Here is a 26271-nt window from a genome sequence, read left to right on the forward strand (position 1 = left end):
ACTGGAGTTGATGTTATGGGCACCTGCAGTGTAAAATCCTATGGCCGGCGCAAATTTGTTTTTAAGCATCTCGGTGTGATTTCTTCATGCTTTGGTTTATTTGTCTACAGTGCTCTTTTGCTTCACTGCCAAGAGTTTCGGGTGCTTTATTTATGATGCAATTATAGCAGCATGGGCCAGACGTAATGATTATAATGTTGTGCTTTCGACTAATGACAAATATCGTGGTGATTTTTGCCTAACTCTGCGTGCGGTAGAGACATACATGCTGAAAGGGTTGGAATTGTCTTTATTTTCATGGAGCTAACAAAAACTGCTCTTCCAGGCTAGCAGTATCACGGTGGGTGAGCGAATTGTGCTGTGAACCCAGCTACCTGAGTTTGAGTCCTGCCCATGACTAACGTCATTGGCGTGTGATATCTGAACCAGTACTGGGCCACCCTTTTCACCAACCCACACTAACTAGCGTGGTGAAGTATGGTAAATCGGCGTCATGACTGGTATGGTATGGGAAGGCCTTCTTCAAGCGATGTATTGAAAATGGGATGTTAATTATTTTTCATTAAAACCGCATAAAGTGGAACATTGTGGACCATAGTCCAACCTATTTTGAGATCAATTATCTCCATTCCTCCGACTACAGTCAGATGGCCCGAGCGATGGTTGATCGGCTGGCTTCTGAGAAGTGAGTGGGAAGATGTGATTTCATGACAGGTTGAACCTTATGAACCCGGCACTCGTGAGAGGCAAGCCGTTCACCGAACTGAATCGTTAACATGAATTCTCTTAAAACAAGTCCAATAAGTATCTTAAATTGCGCAATGATATACAGAAGACTCAACACATCCGTCAACAACACCGTGTCCTCAAAAGAATAAATATATAATGAGGGACGTTTCGGGCAATATCCCTTCTTCACAGAGAGAGAGAGAATCGATAGGAGTTGGAGATATAAATATCAACGGGGGTGATGCAGTGGTCAGTAGCACCCCTGTGCGATACCTGCTGGGTTCGATTCCCAGCCACGGCTCAAATCAGTGGTGAGTGACACCTGAACCGGTCCTTGCCCGCTACCTTCACCAACCTGCGCTGACGAGTGCGGTGAAGTACAATCAAAACAAACCCCTGATCGGCAAAGCGTGGAGAGAGAGGCCTTTTATCCACAAGTGGATTGACAAAGGGCTGTAATGTCATCAGAATTATAGACATGCCCTGAGAACTAAACTACTTTTGCTCCACCTGAGAATAAATATTCTTGCGATAGTTGAATGTAAAGATAATTCGCGTCTGTTTGTTTTTTTCGTGAGCTCTACGCCAAAGATTGCTACCGTTATCGAATGCCCCCAAATGAGGCTTTTCCGGGACTTTTATTGTGAGCAAGTTATTGGTGTAATGGGGATATGTTGCAGTCAGTCGATGGGGACCGGACCAAAAAAAACTCCGAGGAATCTAAAGACAAGCCGACGTCAGGAAACGTAACATGAGAAGAGCCAGACCGAGAGAGATCGACGAACAGATACTTGATTATAATTGGGCTGATGAGACAGGCAGATAAATAGGCAGACGGACACGTGTATTGACGGGGAGAGACAAAGGTTCCTCTTGGTATTATACTCTCCCCATTATTTCTGCGCTATGATGTTTAGTTACCAGCCACTGCCCTGAGGCATAAATCTATATCAAATAAACATTGCTGCCTATTATCTTCGACCACTTTTGCTTTTTTCCCCCCAAAGGTGCCAGATTTCTGAGACAGATTGCAGCGCAGAGACTTCTGCATTTAGTTTGGCCTTTTGATGAATTCTACAGAGAGGTTTTAAGCAGCAAAATGCTCCATAAGTCTTTGTGCATTGATAAAAACAATTTTACAAGCGTATTCCTAGGCATAACTGCATTTGGCATCTTCGCATATAATAATACACGTTATTTGTTTTCGTCCTTCAGCCTAGTAGCTTTCCAGGCCAATCTTTATTAAGCAGCAAATGCAGAAGCAAGCAAAACTGTGGGATGGTTTCCACCTTTCAGGGTCTCATCAGCAGAATCGGGCTTCTTAAACAAATACTTGGCTTACCCGACATTATTGGCTAGCAGGGCCTCTTCATCACAAAATAAGCCATATTGCATACATATTTTTAGCATAGTAAAAGAGCTTGTTTTTTTTTTCAATTAAAGGGAGTGTATCAGAACAAGGAGAAGAGGGAGGCACTAATCCTGCATCTGATTTGAGAATACTCCGCATACTTGTTGCTGTTGCCCCATTTGTTCTCATCTCCCAAGTGCGTGCCCCTTGTTTCTTCAGCTGTCGCCCGTTCCCCCCTTCAACCTTGTTTTAAGTCCTGTTACTCGATAGGCCACGGGAGGAAAGGGAGAGAGAGAGTGTGGTGGGGGGGGCGCAGTGAGCGTTCACGCCTCGAGTATCTACGCTCAAGAGTTTGTGGAGTAAATTTTGGCCTAAAACCTTCGTGACCTCAGGAATTCATATTCTTGGTTCTTTCGGTAAAGTCACGTAAATAGGAAATTAAAAAAAACCGCTTGTGTTGCGATCGAAACGTCAATGGGGTTTTTTACTTTTTTTATAAACATATATTTACGTGACTTTACCGAAAGAACCAAGAATTTAAGTTCGTGTAGTAGTGTTCCAGGAATTGTTCTCAAATGCCAGCCTTGACTCCCTGCCGACCGGTCCCCCTCACCCTCCTCCAACCCGTGTAGTGTTCATTTCATTCTTTCACGTTCACCCGACGTCGGCGTGCTTTTTTCACGTTGCGCCATTTACCTGTTTCACATCTGAGTGGCGAACGTCAGGGAGAGCTGGCGAGTGCGGTGGGGATGCCCGGCGGCGCTGGCAGCGTGAGAGAAACCCCACATACTTCACGGCTCAACTTGTGACTCACGAAATGGAAATAAAACAGTAACGGCAGCACGGAAGCTACTTCCCCGTTGACAAAAAAAAGTGCAATCGGCGTGAGGTTTTTGCGACCTACGCGGAAACCTTTGCTCGGCTCCGTGGGAAACAGAAACTCGCAGATTGACCGGAAGATTCGACCAATGTTCGCAAGAAGAAGAAGAGGCTGTAGTGACAAACGCACGGCCCAACCTGAAATCCGCATCGGAGAGCTAGGAGTGAAAACAGTTAAAGTCAGCAGTGTACACAAAGCAAACACGTGCTCATCTTAAATGGGACACGCTTTGAAGGGTTTTTCAATAGACCGGAGTCAGCTCGTGTCAGGATGAAGTGATAGGGCTTGTCGCTGGGTATGTAAAGAGAAATAAATGGCACTGTTTCCCCTAGACTGGTGCCAGGTGCTGTCAGAGGACTCTAATGTTGATCGATTATTTTCCACTTCGCATCGCACATTCACTCTTATTTTGTCACGCGGACGTGTGCGCAAGGCTCATCTCATGTGGGGTTTCGCGGTGGCGAGATGTTAACTACCTCGCCTGGTATGCAAGGAGGTCATGGGTTCGATCCTGTCCCTGATGCCTGTATATTTGGAGTTTGTGTGTGTCTCTCTCCCCGAGGTCGCGTCGATTTTTCGCCAGATCCTCTGTTTTTTCCCTCCACATTTAGAAACATACGTTCAGAGTATTTTGGCTGCTATAAATTCCCACGTGATAGGCCACTTCGTTAAGTTATCATTTGTGGCCAGGTCGCTTCTAAAAAAGAGCTACGTAGCTCAGTCGACCTTACCTGGTCAAATAAAAAATAGTTTTATTCTCAAAGGAATTTTTATTCTACCCAAGCTTAATTTGCATCGATGCAAGCACTTGTTCCAACATTCTAAATTATGTATCAATTCTTAGATCAGGCTCTTCATAGCCCTTCTCGGAATCGTAATGTTATAATCAATTCTGCCAAGCTTAAGCGGAAGTGGTGGCGATGGAAACAAACAGACATTCGTATGATGCGGAGATGTGGTCCCGTCACCTGCAAAGTTTATTCCGCGCAAGATGAAACGTCAATTATGTGTGAACACAAACAGAACAAACACCCACCTACACAGACGGGCGACTCGGACACACGTTGTGTGGGAAACCTGTGATTTCATTGGCACGTCTCAAGAGTTTTTCTAAAACCAAGTAGCGGCTGCGAAATAAAAAAATATATGAGTTTTTTTAAAGTAAAATGCCCAGTTTGCAATGTCCTGCATACGCTAGGCTTCACACGGTGTAATTTTCAGGTAAACCCATCTATTCCCAGAACCCCTTATTTCCAGCGAGAGTGCGCGTGTGTGTTTTCTGTTTTGTTGGTATTTCCGCCAGTACGTGGGCGCACGTCAGGTGCGCACGCCCGCTGTGATTACACTGTCGGCGTTTAGTGCAGCCGAGGCCAAAGAGACGGAGGGGGCAGTGATTTGCCCAACAGGCAGCAGCGACAAATCATACCCCAGGCTTCGCAGTGACACGTGCAGCAATAAGTGGCAGCAGCAGCAGTGATTGGCACCTTTGAGTTACTAAGAAATGGGACACTTAAAAAACCATGGGATTATTTGGCCTGAAAAGACTCCCCCAGCGTAAATTACAAAAAAGCGGGTTTTCATGTTCCCTCGTCTGACTCGGCGTGGGCAGCAGACACCTGGGGAACACCTCCTGCAGCTGGACGTGACTAATGAGAGACATCCCAGACAGTGGGGCAGGGGGGGGGGGGATTCAGGTTGGGCGGCTTGATTCAGGAAGCGGTACCTGGTAGAATCAAACACCTCAAGTGACACGAGGGGAACGCTGCTTGTGGTGTAACGGTTTAGCCGCACCTCGACTTGCAATCGAAGAGGTCAGCAGTTCAATTCCATCTCCCGGCACAAGAGTTGAACCATTGCTGCGGGTTTCTTAGATCCCTCACCCGCCTCCCGTCCCTGGAGCGGTGGTGGAAGCAGCCTGGGCAACTCCCACCCGTTGCAGGGGGGGGGGGGGGTGTCGTGCAAGCGTGGAAGAGTAGGCCAAATACCGTCGCGAGAGGCTTTGTGGAGCTCCCCTTTGTGGGGGGCCCTTCTGCCCACAGTAGCGTGAGAAAGAACACCCAATCCTGCTGCACCTTTGCCTTCACGTGTATTTAAATTGGAACACAGCGGTGTAGCGATGCTACCGTGGATCCATTCATGTTCACTGTAACGCTCATGGCACACACGTGGAACCGCGTGCGTGTGTAAGAGTCGGTGGGGTTTTTTTTTTAGTTCCTGATTTCGTTTACCTTGCACGACATTGTGTTCTGCTCACGCTCTTGCATGCCACATGTGTACAAGGGCAAGAAAGGAATGGATTCCGCAATGAATTTGATACCTTGAACTTTGATCATGAATTAAATCTCGACGGGAAAACGTATCTGTTTAGAACCGCAGTTTGTGTTTAGTTTGTTGGCCCTCCCCCGCACCCCCGATGAGCACAGTTTGGCTATGCGTGGTGCGAAAGAAGTTCGACGCACATGCAATTAAGTCACCAGAAAGTGGCACGGGAGTGTGAGTCGATCCACCCCCCCAATTGGCAGCTCTTTCAATTTTTTTTATCTTTCAGATGTTTCACTTAACGACCCAAGAACGAAGCAAAAGCGCCGTTTCGTATATTTATTTATCAGTCTACTGTATTTGTTATTTGGTCATATATTTATTTCATGATCAGCTATTACTCTTACTCAATAACTAGGATTTACATATGTTATTGGAATTTTACCAAGAGCAAATTTTGTTGTTGTAAGTTTCCAACGAACTCAAATGTTTTGAACACCAGGGCTGGCGGGGTGGAGGGTTGAGTGAACATCAAAGGAAGGGGGAGGCGCAGGGAGAGTTGGCCAGACTGGATCTTACTTTGGCGTCACAACATGGGCATTGGTGGATGGTACCCATTCGCGTGGGGTGTTGTTATTCGCTCTAATGAAAGGCTCATGTTGCATATGGAATTGAAATAATCGTCCGCACCGCTGGCTCGGAGTCGCGTATGATTAAAAGCCCGTCGAGACATTTCTCCTTTGTGAGCATAACAATGACGCGCCTGCCTTTTCTCTTCACCGCTGTTCCCCCTTTTGAAAAGTTACTGCCGTCAGAAAAAAAAAACTATAAACCCATTTAATCGCGGTGTTCAGCCGCCTCGGTCGTCGTGTCTGTAAAATTCCAGTTGTTACCGCCGCTTTCGGAGCTGCAGTATTCTCTGCGCTACAAGATGCGTTCATTTTTTTTTCCGCCCTGTATTTTAAACAGACGGTTGGCGAGTGCGTTGTAACATCAGGAGAAGACGTTGTCTGCCCGTGCGACGAATTTTTATAACAGCCGTTCAGAATCTCATTTTTGGGAGACTGCGGTCCATAGTACCGTGCCCTCACGATTTATTAAAAAAAACACTTTTTTGTCCTCTTCCATGCCCCACCAAAGTTTTTTTGGGGGGGTGCACCTTATAATCCAGAAAATTCGGTGTTTGGATAAGTGGCCGTTGGTGGCCAAAACACAATCCCCCCCCCCGTTCCCCTCTGTCCCCTTGTTCGTAAACCTCGGTGTAACGTCTTGCGTCAAACGTCGGCCTCCCGCGTGCAGGCGAGCTCGGCGAAAACCACTCTGCTGCAGGGTCAAGGCGCTCTCCAGACCTGCACCTTTTAGCAATCGGACACGCCAGTCTCTGCAGGTTCTCCACAGTGAAATTAGCTCGAGCGGCAACGGTTAACATTTGCACGCTGCCCCGGTGGTGCTTACGGGCAAACGATTTGCTGTTTGGAAAAGTAGTTTAAACTCCCAGCTAAAAAAAAAAAAACGAATTTAAATTACCACGGTTAAGCTGAGCAGTGCCGTATACAAGCGACGTCGTTAAGCAGGGCAACTTGAGGTATAAACACCACGGTGAATAATAGGCCCTGTACACGGGGGTCAGGCCCCACTTCACTGGAGAGGCATCGTTCGACTGCTCTCATAAGCTGGCGAATACGGGCTGGAAGAGATTTCGCCGTGCATGGCTTTTTACCTTCAATTACCTATGGGGTTGAGACTTCTGAGATGCGAAAAACCAGGACACACCGTAGGAAGAGGAACATCTCTCAGTACGGGAAGAGGGGGAGAACTATGTCCATTGTGTTGAGCAGTGTATTGTTGCGTAACTGGGAAGAATTACAGATTTCCGGAGGACGGCTGCCACTAAAAGAGAATAATCCTGGGGAAATCAGGATGGGTGGCATCCCTACCGATATTCCACTAAGCAGAGAGAGACTGTGGTGGGTGGATAATTACACAACGTGCTTTCAGCGCACCCTTGCTAGGAATTGAACCTTACGCTTCTGGGTCGTGAGCTTGGCAGGGTGCCTGCCACTCCATTAGTGTGGCAGGTCAGCGCAGGCGGGCACACAAATCACCAAAGAGGTGACGTTGAAAAACATTTTTCTATTTTCATTACAAAGCCAGTTTTTTTCTTTCTCTCTCTCCAGCTAATTACATGCACAATTTTCTCTCTTCTCACCGAGTATAAATAGCCCATCCAATTATAGTCTCTTTCTTTCCTCGAAATAAAGGTTTAAATCTTTTATGAGAAAAAGTGGATGTGGAGTTGTTGTTTTTTTTTAAACATTCACCCACGCCACTTGAAAAATAGGCTCATTAACGTTGACTGCTCCCATTTATAATCGAGCCCAACCAAGTCAAACCACAGCGATGCTATACATTTTTCAAATACAATGTACAGCTTTTCGTCAATCCAATCTTGGCGGAAGATCGAAAAGATTCATAAGAGGTTTTTGTTGGGTTAGGTCGCGTCGGCATGAAATGTGTCGTTAAACCCGCCACCACCCGACCCGGCCAGTTTTGGTAAAGTTTGTCACGTAAACAAAACCTGCCAATTAGTTACTAGTTCAGCATCAACCGGTGTCGTAAACATTGTTTACCCAGATTTCACCGTGCTGGTTATTTAAGGTTGGCGAAGGTGCGCGGAGACCAATCCCGCTTCTGATACCACTCCCCACTGTATGTTAGCCGTGGCTGGGATCAAACTTAAGGTGACTTGGTTCATCGTGTCGTGTTTTAACTATTGAGACGCCACTTTCTCCATTATATATGTACAATATGTTCTTGATATAAATATTAACTGTGACCTGGCATGGAACTGAGGTCGCCAGCTTCACTCAGCACTGCACCAATTATCTTGCCATTATTTAATGTGCGTTAAATGCATTATAAATAAACATAACATTTTTATTGGCATATATTTTTTTACTCCAAGAATGCATAGTCCGCATGCGTACAGCAACTCGCCTCGAGTGAGTTGCTTGTCCTCGCAAGGTTTACAGACTCTGAGAGATGTTTAACTGTCTTCTGCACTGTTTGTTTTGTGAAGGACGATACAAAAAGCTGTTCTTGTAAAAGTCGGTTAAATTCCTTACTGCCAGTCACTCTTGACAAACACTGCCTTAAAATCAGAATATGTGTACAGCTCCTTTGGTTCTCTCGGTAAAGTCACGTAGAAATAAAATAAATTAAATAATAGAATACGACAAGCAATCGTCATCAGGTAGAAAACACACCTATTAAACTTAGAAATACAATGCAATCCAACACAGAGTCGGCTAACACAACAGTCAGCACCTTACCTGGTTGATTACGTCCTTCCAAAGATTGCTAAATTTGAGAGACAAAACACAGACACGGGGACACACAGACAGACACACATAAGCAGAGAGAGAGAGACACACAACATAGACACACAGCGTATGCTAACACTGGCTTTTGTCGTCAAATGTTTTGAGCCTACAGTTCTACAATATTGCCTGTTGCCAGATGTGTGAACCAGGGAAATTTCTCAGTAAGCGGGGAATATTGCGTCAACGTGAGGCCAACGGTGCAAACCACGTGCCGACGATGGCCGAACGTTTGCGTGTTTCCTGGGGTGGCGTTTGAAAAGTCTTGCGAGTACGACCGCCAAAAACTAAAGTTCGGGAACAAGACAAAGACTTTTCAGTACATGAGGTGTTTTTCCTTCCTGCGCTATCTTTTCCAAGGGGTCGAAATACACCGTGACGTGGCTTAAAAAGAACGCGTTTACAATTGCTTTCATTGAACGACGCTTCCTCTTAACATGCTCAACTCAGGAAAGTAAAACCTAATTCCGTTAGCTCTGTTGTTGTTTGATCGTTTAACATTTTTTTTTACTTGTGTATATATTTTTTCATCCTCCATGTGGTTTTCCCGCGTATCATTAACACCATTTATGGCAACGCCTTCTTAGTCGCCACGGCCATGAACTTATTAATGGCCTGCAATCCCCACGCTCTCTCTCTCTTAGCCGTGTCCAAACACAACACTATCACTTTGCGACTCGCAGATGGCAGTGAGGCAGCGGTCGTCGAGCCGTTGGGTTGTCTGCGTTAAGCGTTCTTGCCCGCTCCCCACGGGATCAGGTGACGCAAACGGCCGGTTGTAAATCCCAAGCAGTAGTGGAGGCCAAGGGTTGGTGGGTCACGCGAATGTTGTGAAACTTCCTTCCCGCGCACGTCGAGGTGACATTCCCTGGCTTGCCGGCAGAAGGAGGTACGGCAAGTTGACTGATCTCCGTTTATTTCCGACTGTACGGGGATAGTGTTGCCCTCGCGTGCATGCGGATTTTCTCTGGGAATTCCAATTTCTACCCATTTGTATAAATAAAAAGACTCATTGGTTGCATTTTTTTGTATGAAAAGCCAATGCAGGAGCCTTCCTGAAAGTGTATTTTTCCTGGCAAAAATAAGTAATCATTATTGTCATTGTGCTACTTTTGTTTCACAACTGTTAAGTTAGAACGACAAATAGATTTCATGAATTAGTGGGAGTATGAATTCAGGGGGATGGATCAGTGGCGCATTGGTTAGCGCGACGCACTTTGAATCTCTCCACCTGAGTTTGATTCCCAACCGTGGCTAACATGAGTTGCGAGTGATATATGAACTGCTACTGGGCCGCCCTTTTCACCAACCCACACGAACCGGCACGGTAAAGTATGGTCAAAAGCCCTCGTGACTGATATATTATGAGGAGGCCTTCTCCGGTGAGCACGGTTGGCTACATACGGTGAGAAAGACGTTCAAAATACGTCCATTCAAGCGGTGGATTATTTGACTTCGTGGCACCTTGGCAGTGCGGTGTTCACGTGTCCACGGGTCAAGGTCATTTGAGCGGTCATCATCTCGCACGAAGACTCATTGCGATCTCCCTCTCTCCCCCTTTCCCTGCAGCCACCAGACCCAGAGCACGAGCTGGGACCACCCCAAGATGGCCGCACTCTACCAGTCCCTGGGTGAGATCGCCATGGCAACTCATGCATGTGTCACACGGGTGGATTAGGGCATTACTGCTGCTGTTTCTGCTGCGGTGGCGAGATGTTAACTACCTCGCATGGTATACAGGAGGTTGCGGGTTCAAACCCGAACCTGACGCCTGTGTATTTGGCGTTTGCACGTTCTCCCCGTGTTCACGTGGATTCTTCTCCGGGTCCTCCGTGTTTCCCCCTCCACATGTATAAATGGTGCATTTAGAGTATTTGGCTGCTATAAATTTCCACATGATAAGCCACTTTGATTGTGCCACTATTTGTTGTGGCCAGGTCGCTTCTGATAAAGAGCTATATAGCTCAAGTGGGCCTTACCTGGTAAAAAAAAAAGTTAAGTTTTCTCCTGCTGTTGCTTCCCGTATAACGAGAGGGTGTAGTTTCTCCCATTTTGTATACTTTTTTAACTTTTCTAACTCAATGTTGAAACAGTTTATCCAGTAACTTTTCGTCCGTCTGTCTTTCCACTACAACTGTTGTAAAGGTGATCCAGTATGACTTAGCCTGCGGTGATGTCTTACTATTTAGCGATTTAACCTACTGAGGGAATCGGCTAAAATGGTTGTTTGGCAAAAACTTGCAGACAAAAACCGGAGGGAAAAGGACTGTTTGCGAAATGCAAACTCGTGTCTATCCAGACAGCTACCTGTCGACTTCCGTACAGCTAATTACTCTTGAACACAAGTGCATGTTAGAAAGCACTGCATAATCCATGCGTACGTATGAGTGATATTTCTTAACTTGTTTAATTTAAAATATATATATCTTTTGTTTGCGCCCCCTTTTATCTTTGGTAATTGTAAGGTTCGGTGACAAGTATATCCCATGGTGGCCACCAGTTCTTCAATGGCCAAGGGTTGTTTGATCAAAACAAATTGGTAAGGGTGCAGCAGTGGAGCAAGTGGATCCTTGAATCCGTTTGGGGCGGATCCTTGAGCGCTATCCATTCCTATGCTTGGGTTTTCTCCAAGCACTCCGGTTTCCGACCACGTGTCAAACACTCCATTAACGGAATTGGCCACACATACCAATGTAGACGGACTCTCCCGAAATAAGTCTTGAAGCTCACTTGAGGGTTTTCTGAATCAGTAGGAGAGCATTATTATAATTATTATTGCTTTAAATAACAAGACACTCTGCCCTCAATCTCATGGAATAATGTCCCGTTGCACTCAATGGCCCATTAGTGTAATGAACACTGACAGTACATTTAATTTGGCATGCAACCATTACAGTAATGCATATAATGCATTTCAGGTGGACAACACTATTAGACAGTGGCTCTTTGTATCACAGCTGGTACGGGACAAGGTTGTCCTGCATCGCTCGGGCTTATTCAACTTGCATTTCGAACAAATCATGCCAGATCCCCTTGGACCCCTTGACAGTTCGGTATCGTTTGGAAGAAGAAACATCTCTTCAACCTTAGGTTTGCAGATGGCACTGATCTGATTTCCGGCTCAGAAGAAGAGCTGTCCGACCCAACCTGTAGACCAGACAGAGCTTTGGCAACGTCATATGGAATGGAAATTAGTTGCAAGCGGAAGAGCAAGGTGACGATCACAGTACTGGGCAAAGTGTTAACGCTGACGCGCATGGCACGTACGTCCGCGGAGAAACAAGTGAAAAATAATGAGCTTCATATATTTAGGGGCAGACATCGCACGGATCAAAATTGTCATCGTGATTCATGGCAATTAATAAAATCACGGATGCTGTATCGCTGCAAGCCCGTGAAGGACTCGTACAACCACGTGTGGCCATTGAGCTGAGAAAGGAGCCAGGTGAGAATCTGGGCACTGGCTTATGTACGAGCTTCCGCTCCATGTGACCCTGAGCGCAGCACCTTGATCGGCAAGCCCTTGACGTCGTCCGTCCTCGCCTTGGCTTCTCTTCGGAGGCTGCGGAGAAACGGAAAAAAAAAACGTCCCAAGATATTCTGAAAGTGTTTATTTTCATAAATAATTTATTTGTAGTGAGTAATAGTATTGCCTGCTGTCAGAGGCTGAGCCATTACGTTTAAAATTCAATAGTTCTAATATTATTTAGTTACATTTTTCCCGTTGTGTGAAATTAAGGTTAATTTGCCTGTGATTCGTGTGTTACTAAGAATGGCCTCTCATTAATGTGTCCCATCTTCAAATGCTGACAGTTTGCAGGCAGATTAATTACTCGTCTGTGTAATGGATGAACACGATCAAGAAACCTCTCATTGCGTATTCATGAAAACTCGCGCTCGGATAATTGCGGTGACCTACAATTTGGCAGATATTTGGCAAGTGTGTGTGTGGAAGTTTCTTAGACGGCTACATTCCACTCATCAGGAATTCACACCCAATGCTCGGAGCCCAGTTGTGACGATGTTCTTTTTTGAAGTTATTTGTCTTCATTATCTCCCAATTGTGTACTCTCGGCATCGTTTCCACGAGACGGTGAGTCCGTTCGGTTCTCTCACAGCCCAGCCACCGAGAGGAATGCTCGTCGCCCGACAAAACAAACGGCCGATATCACAGGGGCTACCTTCAAGTGACCTCTGGTCCACACAGTTAAGGGGCAGCACTATCTCACCAGCTCTGCCACCCGAGAGCAATTGCTTTTGACAAAGCAGTCAAACCGGTATGAAATTTTTATTCTCAGAACTGGAATTTACCCAAATTACCGGTACGGAACCGAATTTAACGTGATTGGGATTTTTGTGCAACCATTGGTGACTATATATTCTTAGTTCTTTCGGTAAAGTCACGTTGAAGGGAAACAATAAAATAATAAAGTATATATAAAACAATAAAAATTCTCACGACGTTTCGACCATAACACAAACGGTCAACATCAGGTGTGAAAACCAACGGCAAGAAACATTTGAAAGAAGTGGCGGTTTGTGTGTTTATTTATTTTTCAAACCGTGTTTGCATTTATTTCTTTATTTTTTTTAAACGTTAGCTGAGACTATAAACTCGCTACAGTTGGGAGCGTAGTTTAATGGCCGGCAGCTGCCTGGATTTGATTTCGATATTTAATCAGTGTCAGCTCAGCGCTCTGACCTCTTAGCCGCTTCACACACGCCGTTTCTCATTGTCCATAGCGGACCTGAACAGCGTGCGGTTTTCTGCTTACCGGACGGCAATGAAGCTGAGGCGTCTACAGAAAGCCCTCTGTCGTACGTACCACACACACACATACGCACACACACACGCACACAAACGCACACAAACGCACACACACACGCACACACACACATACGGACACACACATACGCACACACACACGCACATATGCACACACATCGTCAACAATTTCCCAGTAAACATTGACCATCGCAATGGTTTGGAATGACAATGCTAAATTAATACAGGTTAGGGCAGCTGGGAATTTTAATGTAAATTGGGCCACATCGATTGTTTATTTTACACGTTAAACGTTTTAGACGACAACAGCAAGGAGATTTTGTAGTCGTCATCAGCCTGAAATGTCCACCATCCCGATGGGTTTAGATTGTCACGATGAGCAGAGCATGAGGTGAAAAGCAGGATGAATGGCTGTGTGTATCACGTTAGTTTGAATGTGAAAGCACATAACCAAGATACATAATCGCATCTTTGCACAGATTAATCTCCAAAGCTGATGGCCAAAAATGTTGTTTTGTTTTACATGGTGAAATATATTTAGCGTAATTGTTTATCACCCACAATCCACCATGATGAATTGTAATGGATTGTGTAGGCTTTGAAGAGATATATTCGTAATCGAGTAAGTATTTTGGTAAATGCTGCAGTGAAGTTATGACTATATTAAGCCTTTATCCAAAATAAGCTAAGCAGGTTTGAGCCTGGATAGTGCTTGGATGGGCGACCTCCATGCACAACAGGGTGCTTTAGGCGGCTACGGGGCTACACGGAGAACATCAGAGGACAAGTGCAGCAACATTTATTGATGTAGGGAACTTTCTATGCTCCCCGCCCTCAGAAATCCACACTGACCAGCAGAGTGAAGCATGGCCCAAATAACCCCCACGACCAACACGACTTAAGGAGGCCCTCCTCATCCAGCAGAGGACTGACAACAGGGGCTCGACGCACGCGTGCAACGAAGGGAATCCGTTGATCGACGTACGTAGCGACGGTGTGGTCTGCCTGTCCCCCCCCCCCCCAACTCCCAGTGGACTTGGTGAGCCTGGGGGCGCTGACGACGCAGCTTGAGCAATGCGGCCCCGACCCCCGCACCCCGGGCCTCGGAGGGAGCGCTGGCAAGGGCCCCGGCGGGAGGGGAGGCCCCCACGAGCGGCTGGTGGGCGCCACCGAGGTGGGCCGCCTGCTCGCCGAGCTGTACGGCGGCCTGGAGAGCGGGCAGGGCCAGCGCCTCGTCGCTGCGCCGCTCTGCACCGACATGGCCCTCAACTGGCTCCTCAACGTCTACGACCCGTGAGCCCTCGCACGGTCCACTTCGTGCAGCTTGTCGTGCGTGCGGGACCCCCCCCCCCCCCCCCCGGTACAATTGCACCGAAGCCTGTGTCGCCGAAGGGGAGGGCGGTGGGGCGGGGGAGGAGCCCAGGAATTGGGCTATGGAGAGAACGATTGGAGGGTGGGGGAGGAGGCAAATTAGACGGAGGAGGGGGAAATGTCATTCCTTATACCAGGGCCCTGAAGCTACCGTGTAGTGTGTAGTGGTTAGCAGGCTAGACCCGAAATCCAGAGATCTGCAGTTCGACCTCCCAGCGTGGTAGATAAAACAATGGGCTAGGTTTGTTAAACCCCCTCTGTCCACCAAAGCAGTACAATTGGGAACACCACGGTGAGTCGATTGGCAGTTCGCGTGTGTGGTGGGGTAAAGTGTGGGTACTCCCACCTCTTCCAAAACGCCTGGCCAGTGTGGAAGAGTGGAAGAGTAGGCCAAAGAATACCCTGTAGACAGGGCGCTCTAGAGCATCCATATATAGTGGAGACTCTTCCACCAGCAGTGACGTGAGCAAAGCAATTACATGGTTGCAGCTTCACCTTTTTTTTTCAAAAAAAATTTAACCAGTGCCCATGCCAAACCACGCTAGGCCAACTGCAGAGAGCACGGGTTGGGCTGCTCCCGGGCCACTGAAGCCGGTCGTTTGTTAGACGGCCTGTCGGTCGATTAACAGCTGCGCATTAGGAGAACTTTTGTGTATCGCTTAGCGGCAATCCATTATGCAGCCGCTGGACCAGTGGGAAAGTCATTCATTGTTGAACAACTTGGCCAATGAGCGGCCGTTCGTTAAGAGGACCCCCCCCCTCTCCCACTGCGAGCCGGCCGTTGGTCATCCGTTCAGAGGAGATCCATCTCGCTGTTTTGCCGGCCGGGACGATCGGAAGGGGTTGTTTTTTTTTGGTTCAGTATCAAAAATAGGATTAGGCTTTACCCTGTCCGGCAATAAAACGGTTGTGTTAAGATGTTCGAACACCAAATAAAAACCTTATGCAAGGAATCAAGTCTGCATTAATCACACGCACTTGTGGTGAACATGCAAACAAACGCCGATAATAATATATGGCATTGTCTTGGAAGCTGCTTGGCCTACACCAGAGACAGCGTTCTTTATGGCCTAGTCTCACCAATGTCAGACCAGAGAATGCCAAAAGGCGAACAGTACACACCACTAGTACGTGCGGTTAATGCAGACTTGATTCCTTGCAAAAAGAACATCTTAACACCTATTTTATTGCCATAAAGGGTTAAACCTATTCTTATTTTTCATACTTTGATACTGGCAAACAGGGGCGGAGCCAGGATTTCAGGCCGGGGTGACATTCAACAAATGTTAATTTCAAGAATGATTAGAGAGTCAGGCTGTTGAACCAGACGCCATCGGTTGGCGACACGCTCTGACAATGCAGTTGCACGGAGTCCGCCAGACCGAGTGTCGTACACTTATACGCAGAATGTGTCAGATTTTCGATTTTTTTTCGGAGGTGACAATTGTCTACCCTGGCTCCGCCCCTGCTGGCAAAAAGGTCCCATGGGTTTTTTTTTTGTTCAGTTGCGCGAATGAAGATTGTCTTTTTGGGAAGGTTATTGCTGCTGGGATGATCAGACGTGATTTGAAACAGTTTGCATTCAAGCTGTTCGGAAACAAGCAAACACTGTCATCGTCTTCTCGTGTGCCGTGCCTGACGTTAGCAGCTGTGGTTCTCGAAGCTGGGCAGTAGGGTGCTGGTGGATCATGGGGGGGGATGGGGAAGACCAAGTCACCGATTATACGTCTGAGCGCTGCGTTTGGTCTCGTGATAAAAACGATGATGGGCTAATATATACCGCACCTGTTCTGTCCGAGATAATAATGCCTAATCCCTCCAACTAAATCAAAACACCGGGGAAAAAAAAAAACTCCCCAAACAATAAAAATCAATTGGGTCATTATTTCGTTTTTACTCTTTAACCGCGAGACAGCTTAATGTTATCTACGTTCCGTACCGCCAGCTGTGATGGGTCAATTTTTCATTAAATGTTTCCCCTGATTTTGTTTGCAGGAGCCGCACGGGGAAAATCCGATCCCTTTCTCTTAAAGTGGGGCTCATCTGCCTGTCCAAGGCCCCGCTGGAAGAGAAGTATAAATGTGAGTTGCAAGGCACCCAAGTCTTGGCTTTGGCCTCCTCTCACTGCTGTTACAGTCAGTATATATCTCTCTACGTTTTTTATCTTACAAGGTAAGGCCCACTGAGCTATATGGCTATTTTTCAGAAGCGACCCTCGCTACAAGTGATAGCTCAAAGAAAGCGGCTTATCGCGTGGAAATTTAAAGCAGCCAATCACGATTAAACGCACATCGATTCTAAATGTGGAGGTGGAAAAACCGGAGGACCCGGAGAAAAATCCACGCGACCACGGGGAGAGAGACATGCAAACTCCAAATGTACAGGCGTCAGGGTCAGGATCGAACCCACGACATAGCAGGCGAGGGAGTCGACATCTCGCCACCGTGGCGCCCCACCGTGTGTTGCTCGGCAGAGCTCGGAAACTAATCAAGGTGGGGCCTGCATAGTGCTCGGACGGGGTAACCACCATGCACAGCAGGCTGTGTGGATACATGGTGGGCTGCAGATTTGCGGTACAGCAAAATCCACGGTGAGAAAACGTTTGTTTTCCCACTACTGTGCTCGCCCGGCCTTCACAAACCCGCACTGAGCACTGTCTCCTTAATTACTGTCACGTAACAACCCCCACGACCCGCACGGCGCGGGGAGGCCCTCGTCATGCAGCGGTGGTCTGGCAAAAGGGCACTAAGTCTATAAATTGTGTTGCTTTCATCATTGTAACCGCCTCTGATGCAGGCTCCATGGAGTCATGTGCCGTGAATCCTTCACGCCACCCTGCGACCAGTGGCGACAGACAAACGCGCCTGGCGGAACCACGCACACGCATGACATGCATCATTAGCAACTGTGCTCGGTGGTGGCCACTGCTGACTTGTGCTGCCGTTCAGTCTGGCATTATTTGCATCTTTCATGCATTCGGACAGGATTCTTTATCTGACGGCCAGCCAACAAAAGCTCTCTGGGCCACCGAAACATAACGAGATATAGATTAGTGAGATGAGAGAGAGATGAACAAGAGAGGTAAAATAGCAGTAGACACGAGATACAAATTCGTGAGATAACAGAGAGATAAACAAGACATGGAGATAAGCGCACGAAGGCTCTCGGAGTAGCCCCCAAATGCTACGGCCGTCCAAAACATAACGATAAACATGTGGGTGAGATGAAAGAGACGTACACAAGAGATGAGCGAGTTGTAGACCAGAGATAAAGATTGAGTGAGATAAGCGAGCGAGAGGTGACCACGAGGGAGATGCAGTATCTCAAGGCAAGGGGTGCGCATGTTCTGATGTTACGTCACGTTGTCGTACGACGTCGTAATGTCACTCCGCACGGGTGACACGTGGCGCCACATTGCCCGCCAGGCACAAGCTAACATCATTCTGCGGCTCGCCCTAAAATATAGGCCAAAGAACCCTACATAACCTCAGTTGTTGTTGTTCGTTTGTTGTACGTACGTTGAACTTCTTTCGCACCGTACATCGCCAACCGTGCTAACCGGAGGCCATCGTCGCTGTTGGTGCAGACCTGTTCCGGCAGGTGTCGGGCCCGGGCGGGGGCGGCTGTGACCAGAGGCAGCTGGGCCTGCTGCTGCACGAGGCCATTCAGATTCCCCGGCAACTCGGGGAGGTGGCCTCCTTCGGGGGCAGCAACATCGAGCCGAGCGTGCGCAGCTGCTTCAAGTTCGTACGTCCCACCGAGACCACCACCACCACCACCACCACTTTCGCGCGTCAACAGCAGTGCCCTTAAACCGATCGACCATTCATGAAAGGGTAAATAAATGTTAAGGCGCAGTCCTGCCTGTTCACGCCGCCGCCGCCGCCGCCGGCAACAGGGACTCCACGAGGGGGGAGCTCTGGAGAGCCCCTCTCGAGGGTGTTTAACTTACACTTGCGTGCAGGCAAGGCATCTTTCGACGAGGTGAGAGGGCCCACACTTGACCCCCACAGCACCCGGACCTGCCGATCCACTAACCCAACGGTGTTACCCATCTACACTGCTGGGCGGTCGGAGGCCAAGAAGATTCAATAAACTTTCGCCATCACTTCAACTGCTTCTCCTGGGGGGTAGGGGGGGGGGCATCTTATTTAATCGGCGACCTCTGCAATCTGAGTCCCCCCAGGTATGCTAAACGTTAGACCTCGACAGCAGATACAAATGTAACGGTGACAAGCCAGTGACGTTGCTTCATCAGGGTTAACCGACTGAGATAACTGGCAGCGTGACAAAGACAATGATCTCCCTTACAGCCTTAATAGACATTAGCGAGCACCTATGAAGGCCGGCACGGCACACGAGAGGGGGTGGGTGGCCAACACTGCGCCCGGCCGCCTTTGTCTCCCCAGTGGCGATGTTCACACACCGCACCAGGTACTCGTTTGAGGCTGAATCGATCTAGGGGAGGCCCCAAGACCCGTTCAGATAATCGTCACCGCAGTCAGTGGCCGTGAGCGGGAATACGAACTCGAGTCGCCGGATTCATAGCCGCAGCACAACAACCGCTGCTCCACCGATCCCCACACACCCACCGACGTCACACCAAAGTGTCTCTCGTGGCAGAGTGCCCCTAAGCCAGAGATCCCCTTTCCCATTTCGAGCTCTCGACAGCAGCTGTCCATCTGCCTCAGCCACGAGGGCCCCAGGGCCATTCCCTTGGCTTCTTCCGTCCGCCAGGCAACCCGTACAGACAGGGCATGGTGGGTAGGGTCAACGATTGATAAATGAGCCAAGGGACCGGTGAACAGAAGTTTTCCTACGTTTTTTTTAACACTTTCCGTCGAAGTTCGAAAGCGTTAATGCGTTAACCTCCGTCCATCTGCCTGCAAGAGCGGGTCACGGTAACCCTTGTGAAGATGATCCAATTCTAAGTGAAAATGATTATGGCGTTGGGAGAAGTGGACAAAGGGTTACCCGAAACTTTTCAAGAACATTCAGAGATTTGTGCACATCACAGCGATTGCTCCATTTTTCAGCGCTCCCCTTCCTGAAAAAAATCTTAAATTCTTCTTTTCATGGCATATTTGTCATTCTTGAATAGATGTAGTTGTTTCTTAATCGAGTGGTAAGTCTCTCCAGTTGCGTGGGTGAACAGTGGTAGTGGAGCTGTGACCTTGCCCAATCCTGGCCATGCGGCTCACAGACTTCAGTGATTCCATTTTTCATAGCTGGGAATTTGTATTCATCAAACAATGTATCTTACAAGCATAAAGTAATGTAAGAAAACATTACAAAACTTATGCGTACTTGTTTTTTTGTTATTCCTCATTGTTTTGTTATGCTTTGGTATTTTGCCACCAATTAAATGCTAATCCCATTATCAGGACACTTGGTAGAGTCATCCATTCCTAACCCCCTACTGTTAGTGCGCTCCGTTTCACGCTGTTTTCAAATTACGTTTTCCAATGCAGCGTCATCAGATTAAGGCTGCCAGAGTTAATGTAAAGGGGGCCGCCAAATTACGAGAAGTAAAAAAATTGTTTATGCGATGGCTTGCCCCGTTTGCGCAGTCATTTGGTGACTACGGTGGGAGCCTTAACTCACTGCACAAGACAGTCCCTGTTAAATGTTGGTGATTAGTTATATCCCAATGTCTACGCTGGGAGCGTTAACTCGCTGCACACGAGAAAGCGGTTTGAACTCGGTGATTAGTTTTATCCCAATATCTGCGTATGATTTAATTTGCTTAAATAATCGTTGTACGGTACTTGATTTGTACGCGCACAATTAATTCGATGAGTATATCGTGAGTATGGTAATCGATTTTTAAGCAATTAATTGTTGCACGACTCTTCGTGGGCATCGACCTCCTGAGACAACTCGGGATTTTTTTTTTTAGGGACAATGATTAATAACCTTCAACCCTTTAATGAATGAGCAAATGAGTAAATGATTGAATGGACAGACTTTGACCCAATCCAGTGGCAGAGCTATTGAGTGGACAGGCGGCGCACATGCGACAGCTGCTACCCTGAACGGTGTCTCAAGCACACTTGAGCTTTTCAGTTTTGTATTCATTTTTCCACGTTGAATTCGCCGTGCAATCACTTCCTCGCCGAGTAGCTCTCTTGTTACGGTGACTTGAGATGTTTTGCATCAGAGGCACAGTACGAATCATCATGGGCCGTTATCAATCCACTGCTGGTTGAAGACCTCCGCAATCCGTCATCATCTCTCACCTCCTCCTCCTTCCACTCGTTTGTTTCGCTCATGTGGGGTCCGCTGTCCTTGCCAACCTTCTCCACGCAGCCCTGTCCTGCGCCATCTGTCTTTCCGCTCCTCGTGCCACCAATTGCACCACATCGCCCCACCTCTCTTCCTCTACCTTCCTCTTGATCTCTTTCCTTCCACTTGCATCACTTGCACCTTCTGACCCACGTCATTTTCCTGTTGTCTCTCCACATGACAGAACCACACCCACAGCCTTTTCTCTCTCTCATCTTCTCCGTGATTTCTACCACCTTGAGGCTTCCTCTCACTTCTTAATTTCTCACCCTGTCCTTCCTTGTTGAACCCAACATCCACCGCAACATCCTCATCTCTGTGACTGCCATAGCTTGGTCCCTCCCTCTTTCTTGTATCCCAGCACTCGGCCCCATACAACAGCACCGGCCTCACAACCGTCTTGTACTATAGACTGCACTATACACTACATTATACACTAAACTACACACGACACACTTTTCCCTTCAACCAAACTAGGGGGGGAACCCTCTTATCGCACACCACACCAGTCATCTCTCGCCATTTCAACCATCCAGTCCTTGTTCTTGTTCTCATCTCTCCTTCTAGTAATCCATGAGCACCACATCTTCATCAGCTCTCACCATCCTGCAACAAATCGTTACGTAATGATGATGACGGCGACAATTAACTTCACTGAGGACCACGGGCCAGAGTGACCCAGTCACCGGTGCTATGAGGATAACCTCGCCACGGATAAAGATGAAGATAATCTTGCCACTGTGGTGCCCAAGATGACAAGATGTTAACTACCTCACCTGGTTTACAGGAGGTCGGGGGCTTCAATATCGACCCTGACGCCTGGATATTTGGATTTTGCGTGTCTCTCTCAACCTGGTCGCGTGGATTTTTCTCTGAGTCCTCCGGTTTTTCCCTCCACTTTTAGAATCGTGCATTTAGTATTTGGCTTATATATACACGTTTTTAAAAAATCTACATGACAGTGGCGGCTCGTGACATCTCCACTAGGGTGGGGCTGTTGTGAGTGACCTCTGAAAATGTGGTGTTCTAATTAAGAACAACCTCGTCGTGTTATATTGGCCTCCCCGTGAAAGTGATCTAACTGTCTCGTCTACCAGCGGTAGGCATTCATAAACAGTACGAAACAAATCAACGAAGCACTCAAATGCTGTCCCCATGACCCTCAAGTCCACACTACACAACCCCCTTGACACTGCCAAAAGCCGTGTGAGCTGCTATATTAGCACGGTGCAACCTCGCGTCGTGACCTCGTCTCATTACAGCCACGGGCGTCGTTTTCCCCGCCCTGAATGGGTCTCAAACGGCGTGGCTACAACGCTAGAAGCTCATCGCAACGAACGAAGGGGAAATCTCTCACTCGGAGGACGCCTTCACAGCCGCCCCGAGACCTCCCCTAGGCACAAATCAGACTGCGGCGTTGCAGCGGTGTCTAATATGAACAACTTAAAATGTCATCATCATTAGGCAATTCACGTTGCAAGAATCATTGCTTTTTTTTTTTAAACACAACAAAACATTTATAGGAAAGCATTTTTATTAGAAAAAATTACTTCTCATCTCCAGCTGCTTGGTGGGACAGCGCCCCTAGTGGACGAACCCCGCCTGCTACGTGATAAGCCACTTCGTTGAGCTATGATTTGTGGCCAGGTCGCTTCGGTGAGCCTTACCTGGTGAAATTAAAAAAAAAGTTTTAACAGAGGTTGGAAAGTGGACAGTGTTCCAAAGTATGTATTTGCACCAGGGCCCACGCCAATCACACTGTGCCATCACCCTCGTCCGTGCCGTGTAGGCGAACAGCCGGGATATGGTGGAGGTGGGCCGCTTCCTCGAGTGGATGAAACTGGAGCCGCAGTCCCTGGTGTGGCTGCCCGTGCTGCACCGCGTCGCCGCCTCCGAGACTGCGAAGCACCAGGCCAAGTGCAACATCTGCAAGGAGTGCCCTATCGTCGGCTTCCGGTCAGAGCCCAAAACGAAGGCGGTCACCGCCGTCGTTGACGCTTGCAGTTGCGCCTCTGCGGACGCGCAGCTCGGATAATTATCCGAGACGCCGGAGGAAATCGAGGAGTGTTGTGGGGGTGGGGAGTAAGGGGGTTTTGTAGCATTGTGAGGGTAACGGTTAGCAGGCTGGATTTGCAATCAAAAGTCCGCCAGTTTCATGCTGCCCTGTCGCCTGATGAGGCTGGTTGTAATTACCGGCGTAACGTCATGGTTACTCGAATTGTAAATGTTGTGGGTTTAATCTCCAACACAACCGGTTTGTTGAACTCGTAACGAATTGGCACGTTTTGTTTACGTGACAAACCTCACTAATTGGCTGTGTCGGGTGGTGGCGGGTTTAACGACACATTTGTATTTACGCCATCTAACCAAACAAAACCCTCTATTATGGCTCCATGCTGTTGCCTGGCATGGCGGATGAAACTATCGAGCAAGGTTATTTAATCTGCCCACCTCTGTGCACCCAGCAACTCAAATATGGTACAACAACAGTCAATTTGCAGGTCACCTCTTCCGGCGTGGAAGAGTAGGCCAAACAACACCCCATGGAGCGTCTCTCTACAGCCTATTCTTGCCAAGTCCCTCCACTCGCAATTGCTGGAGCAAACTATTGCATTGCCGCACCTTCACCTTCTTCTAGAAACAGAATATTTATTTTTACTGCAGGAATCTTATAAATTCAGAGTGTACGGTATTCAACAAAATGTATATAATAATGGACATCCCTATGCATTCATAAACGTTATGAGGTGGCTGGTACGAAACGCTTATTTGTTTCCAGGAATGCCGAGGGCAATTGGCGGTCTGAGGAGTCTCGTCATTATCTGAAGCGGCAATAAGAGCGTGTGAAAAAATATTTCGCGTGTCCAAAGTGACATTTTTGTAAACAGTAGTTTGTCGGCCCATGCTTTAGAAATCTGCGCGTGTGTGCGCGCGTGCGCGCACGGGGAGAGAGAGTGCTTGTGTGTGCGTGCGAGATATGTGAGCGCGTGTGTTAGCTAAGCCGCAGGCCAGCGAGCATGGCCATGTGAACTGCAGTTTAAGCGCTCGTGCTCCTCTGGTGTGTTCATGACATCACCGCCGGCACTCGATGATGTATGCACTCCGTTTATTTATCGCTTTCGGTTCGTTGACGCTTTAAAACATTAATCCCGGAAGTTTTTCATGGCCTCTGGATTCGTGCGTGCGCTTCTGCGAATGGCCTAGATACCCAGCCCTTTCAAACATTGCTTGGCAGGGTTTTCTGTGGGAAGAACCAGTTATTTATGAGCAGAGCTTTCGAGAGCATAGGGAATGAGCCAGGGGTGTGACAACACGAAGGTGCATCTGCCACGAAAATTAATGAAAACGCAATATTCATGTGCAGCACGAATCATGCTTTTTAAGGGGACGAAGGGGTGGGGGTGACTCTTTAGTTGGCGTACTGCAATGCGAACGCGACCCGAGTTCGATTCCCAGCTATGGCTAGTATCGGTGGCAAGTGATATCTGATCTGGTCGTGGGCCCCATTCACATCACTAACCGGCACTGACCAGTTGGGAAAACGGTCATCCAGCAGTGGACTGACAAATTCCTGTGAATTAGTATTATTATTATTTTGCAGTGTAATGATATGACAATAATATTACGAGTTGCACGTAACTTTTACTGTAATATTTCTACTTAATATTTGAACTCTTGTTTCAATATTAGATTGAATGCATTAACAATTAAACACTGCTAAATGTGCCCGATCTCGTCAGATCTCGGACACGAAGCAGGGCTGGGCCTTGGATAGTGCTAGGAAGGGCGATCGCTACCATGCACTGCAGGCGTTATTGGCCATGGTGGAACTACGTTGTCATCATCTGCGCTTCCCTCCTTCACCATCCCTCCCGCCCCCACACTGACTAGCATGGTGAAGCATGGTCAAACAGCAAACATGACCCACACTGTGGAGAAGGGTGCCACGGTGGTGAGATGTTAACTCCCTCGCCTGGTTTACATGAGCTCGTGGGTTCGATCCCGACCCTGGCGCCGGCTGCAGTATATTTTGAGTTTGCGTGTCCTCTCTCCCCGTGGTCGTGTGGTTTTTTTTCCGGGTCCTCCGGTTTTTCCCCTCCACATTCAGAAGCGTGCATTTAGAGTACACACATTTCCTGCTACACATTTCCGCGTGATGAGCCACTTCGTTGAGCTATCATTTGTGGCGAGGTCGCTTCTGAAAAAGAGCTATGTAGCTCAGAGGGCCTTACCTCGTAAAGAAAACCCTCTGGGATGGCCCGTTCGTCTACACATATGCCACGTACACTTTTCTACATTTTTTTCCACGGCTTCCAAACCACAGCAAGGGATCTCGCACGAGGAATTTTCTTGACCCCCTCTCCACTAGAAAGTTCACCCCGCTGGCCGCATAGGTCCCACCACGTACAAGGTTTCATTGCCGCAGATTTAAGACCTCGGCTACTCAGGAATGTAAATAAGAGCCATCTGCGAACAAGTGTCCCTCCGCCTGAATGGGTCTGAGTTTGCGGTTCGTTATTTGACACATCATACGTGTTGTTTTCACATTGACCCGAAGTCCTTTAGCAGTGGACTGTGAACACAGTAGAATGTGTACGTAATGTTTACCAGACCTTGTGCTGCTTTCTGGTAAAAATGTGGCTTCGTTGTTAATGACGATCGCTTCTTCGAAAGTGCTCGTGACCCATTTGTCTGGACTGCCAGATCGTTTTTTGTTTGAGTAAATGTAGCCGAGACTTTTGGATGGAAGTGTCTAAATAACACACTTCCTTTTTGCCATATTGAAGCCCATACACAGCCACGGTTTTTTAATAGAAGGGGTGTTCATCAATCACATTTCACAATAGCAGCCTGTATAATGCAGCATTCTTCATATACAAAAGCTGGTAATATATACACATATACCCACCAGAATATAAGACGCAACATTACCCCAAACTTTTGCTTTCGAACTACAGGGTAAAAAAAAAAAATGTGCTTGTTATTATCCGGTAATAATTAATTGCATTATGTAATACCCCCGCTCCCTTCTGATTGCAGCTACCGCAGCCTGAAACATTTCAACTACGACATCTGCCAGAGCTGCTTCTTCTCGGGCCGCACGGCAAAGGGACACAAGCTTCACTACCCCATGGTGGAGTACTGCACGCCGGTAAGCCACCCTAATGAACCTCCTGGCGGCTCTTCCGTCGCGGGCGGCCGCAGCCGGACGGGCTGTCCAGATGGATTT

The 26271-nt window shown here is 47.8% G+C and overlaps 1 protein-coding gene across 8 annotated transcripts in view; it reads left to right on the plus strand.

Moving 5' to 3' along the window:
* The window catches only part of LOC116953433 (dystrophin-like), a 373535-nt gene that overhangs the window by 325436 nt on the left and 21828 nt on the right, over positions 1-26271 (plus strand). For all 8 annotated transcript variants that reach the window (XM_032973644.2, XM_076074969.1, XM_076074971.1 and 5 more), the window contains 7 exons: positions 10169-10230; positions 13343-13417; positions 14417-14678; positions 16752-16837; positions 18343-18503; positions 22831-22997; positions 26082-26193. In XM_032973644.2, coding sequence (XP_032829535.2) covers positions 10169-10230; positions 13343-13417; positions 14417-14678; positions 16752-16837; positions 18343-18503; positions 22831-22997; positions 26082-26193 — 925 coding nt within the window. The remainder of the gene's footprint in view (positions 1-10168; positions 10231-13342; positions 13418-14416; positions 14679-16751; positions 16838-18342; positions 18504-22830; positions 22998-26081; positions 26194-26271) is intronic.

The sequence above is a fragment of the Petromyzon marinus genome, chromosome 51, assembly GCF_048934315.1.
Source record: "Petromyzon marinus isolate PM22_M1 ecotype Great Lakes invasive population chromosome 51, UKy_Petmar_22M1.pri1.0, whole genome shotgun sequence".
In the NCBI taxonomy this organism is placed as follows: Eukaryota; Metazoa; Chordata; class Hyperoartia; order Petromyzontiformes; family Petromyzontidae; genus Petromyzon; species Petromyzon marinus.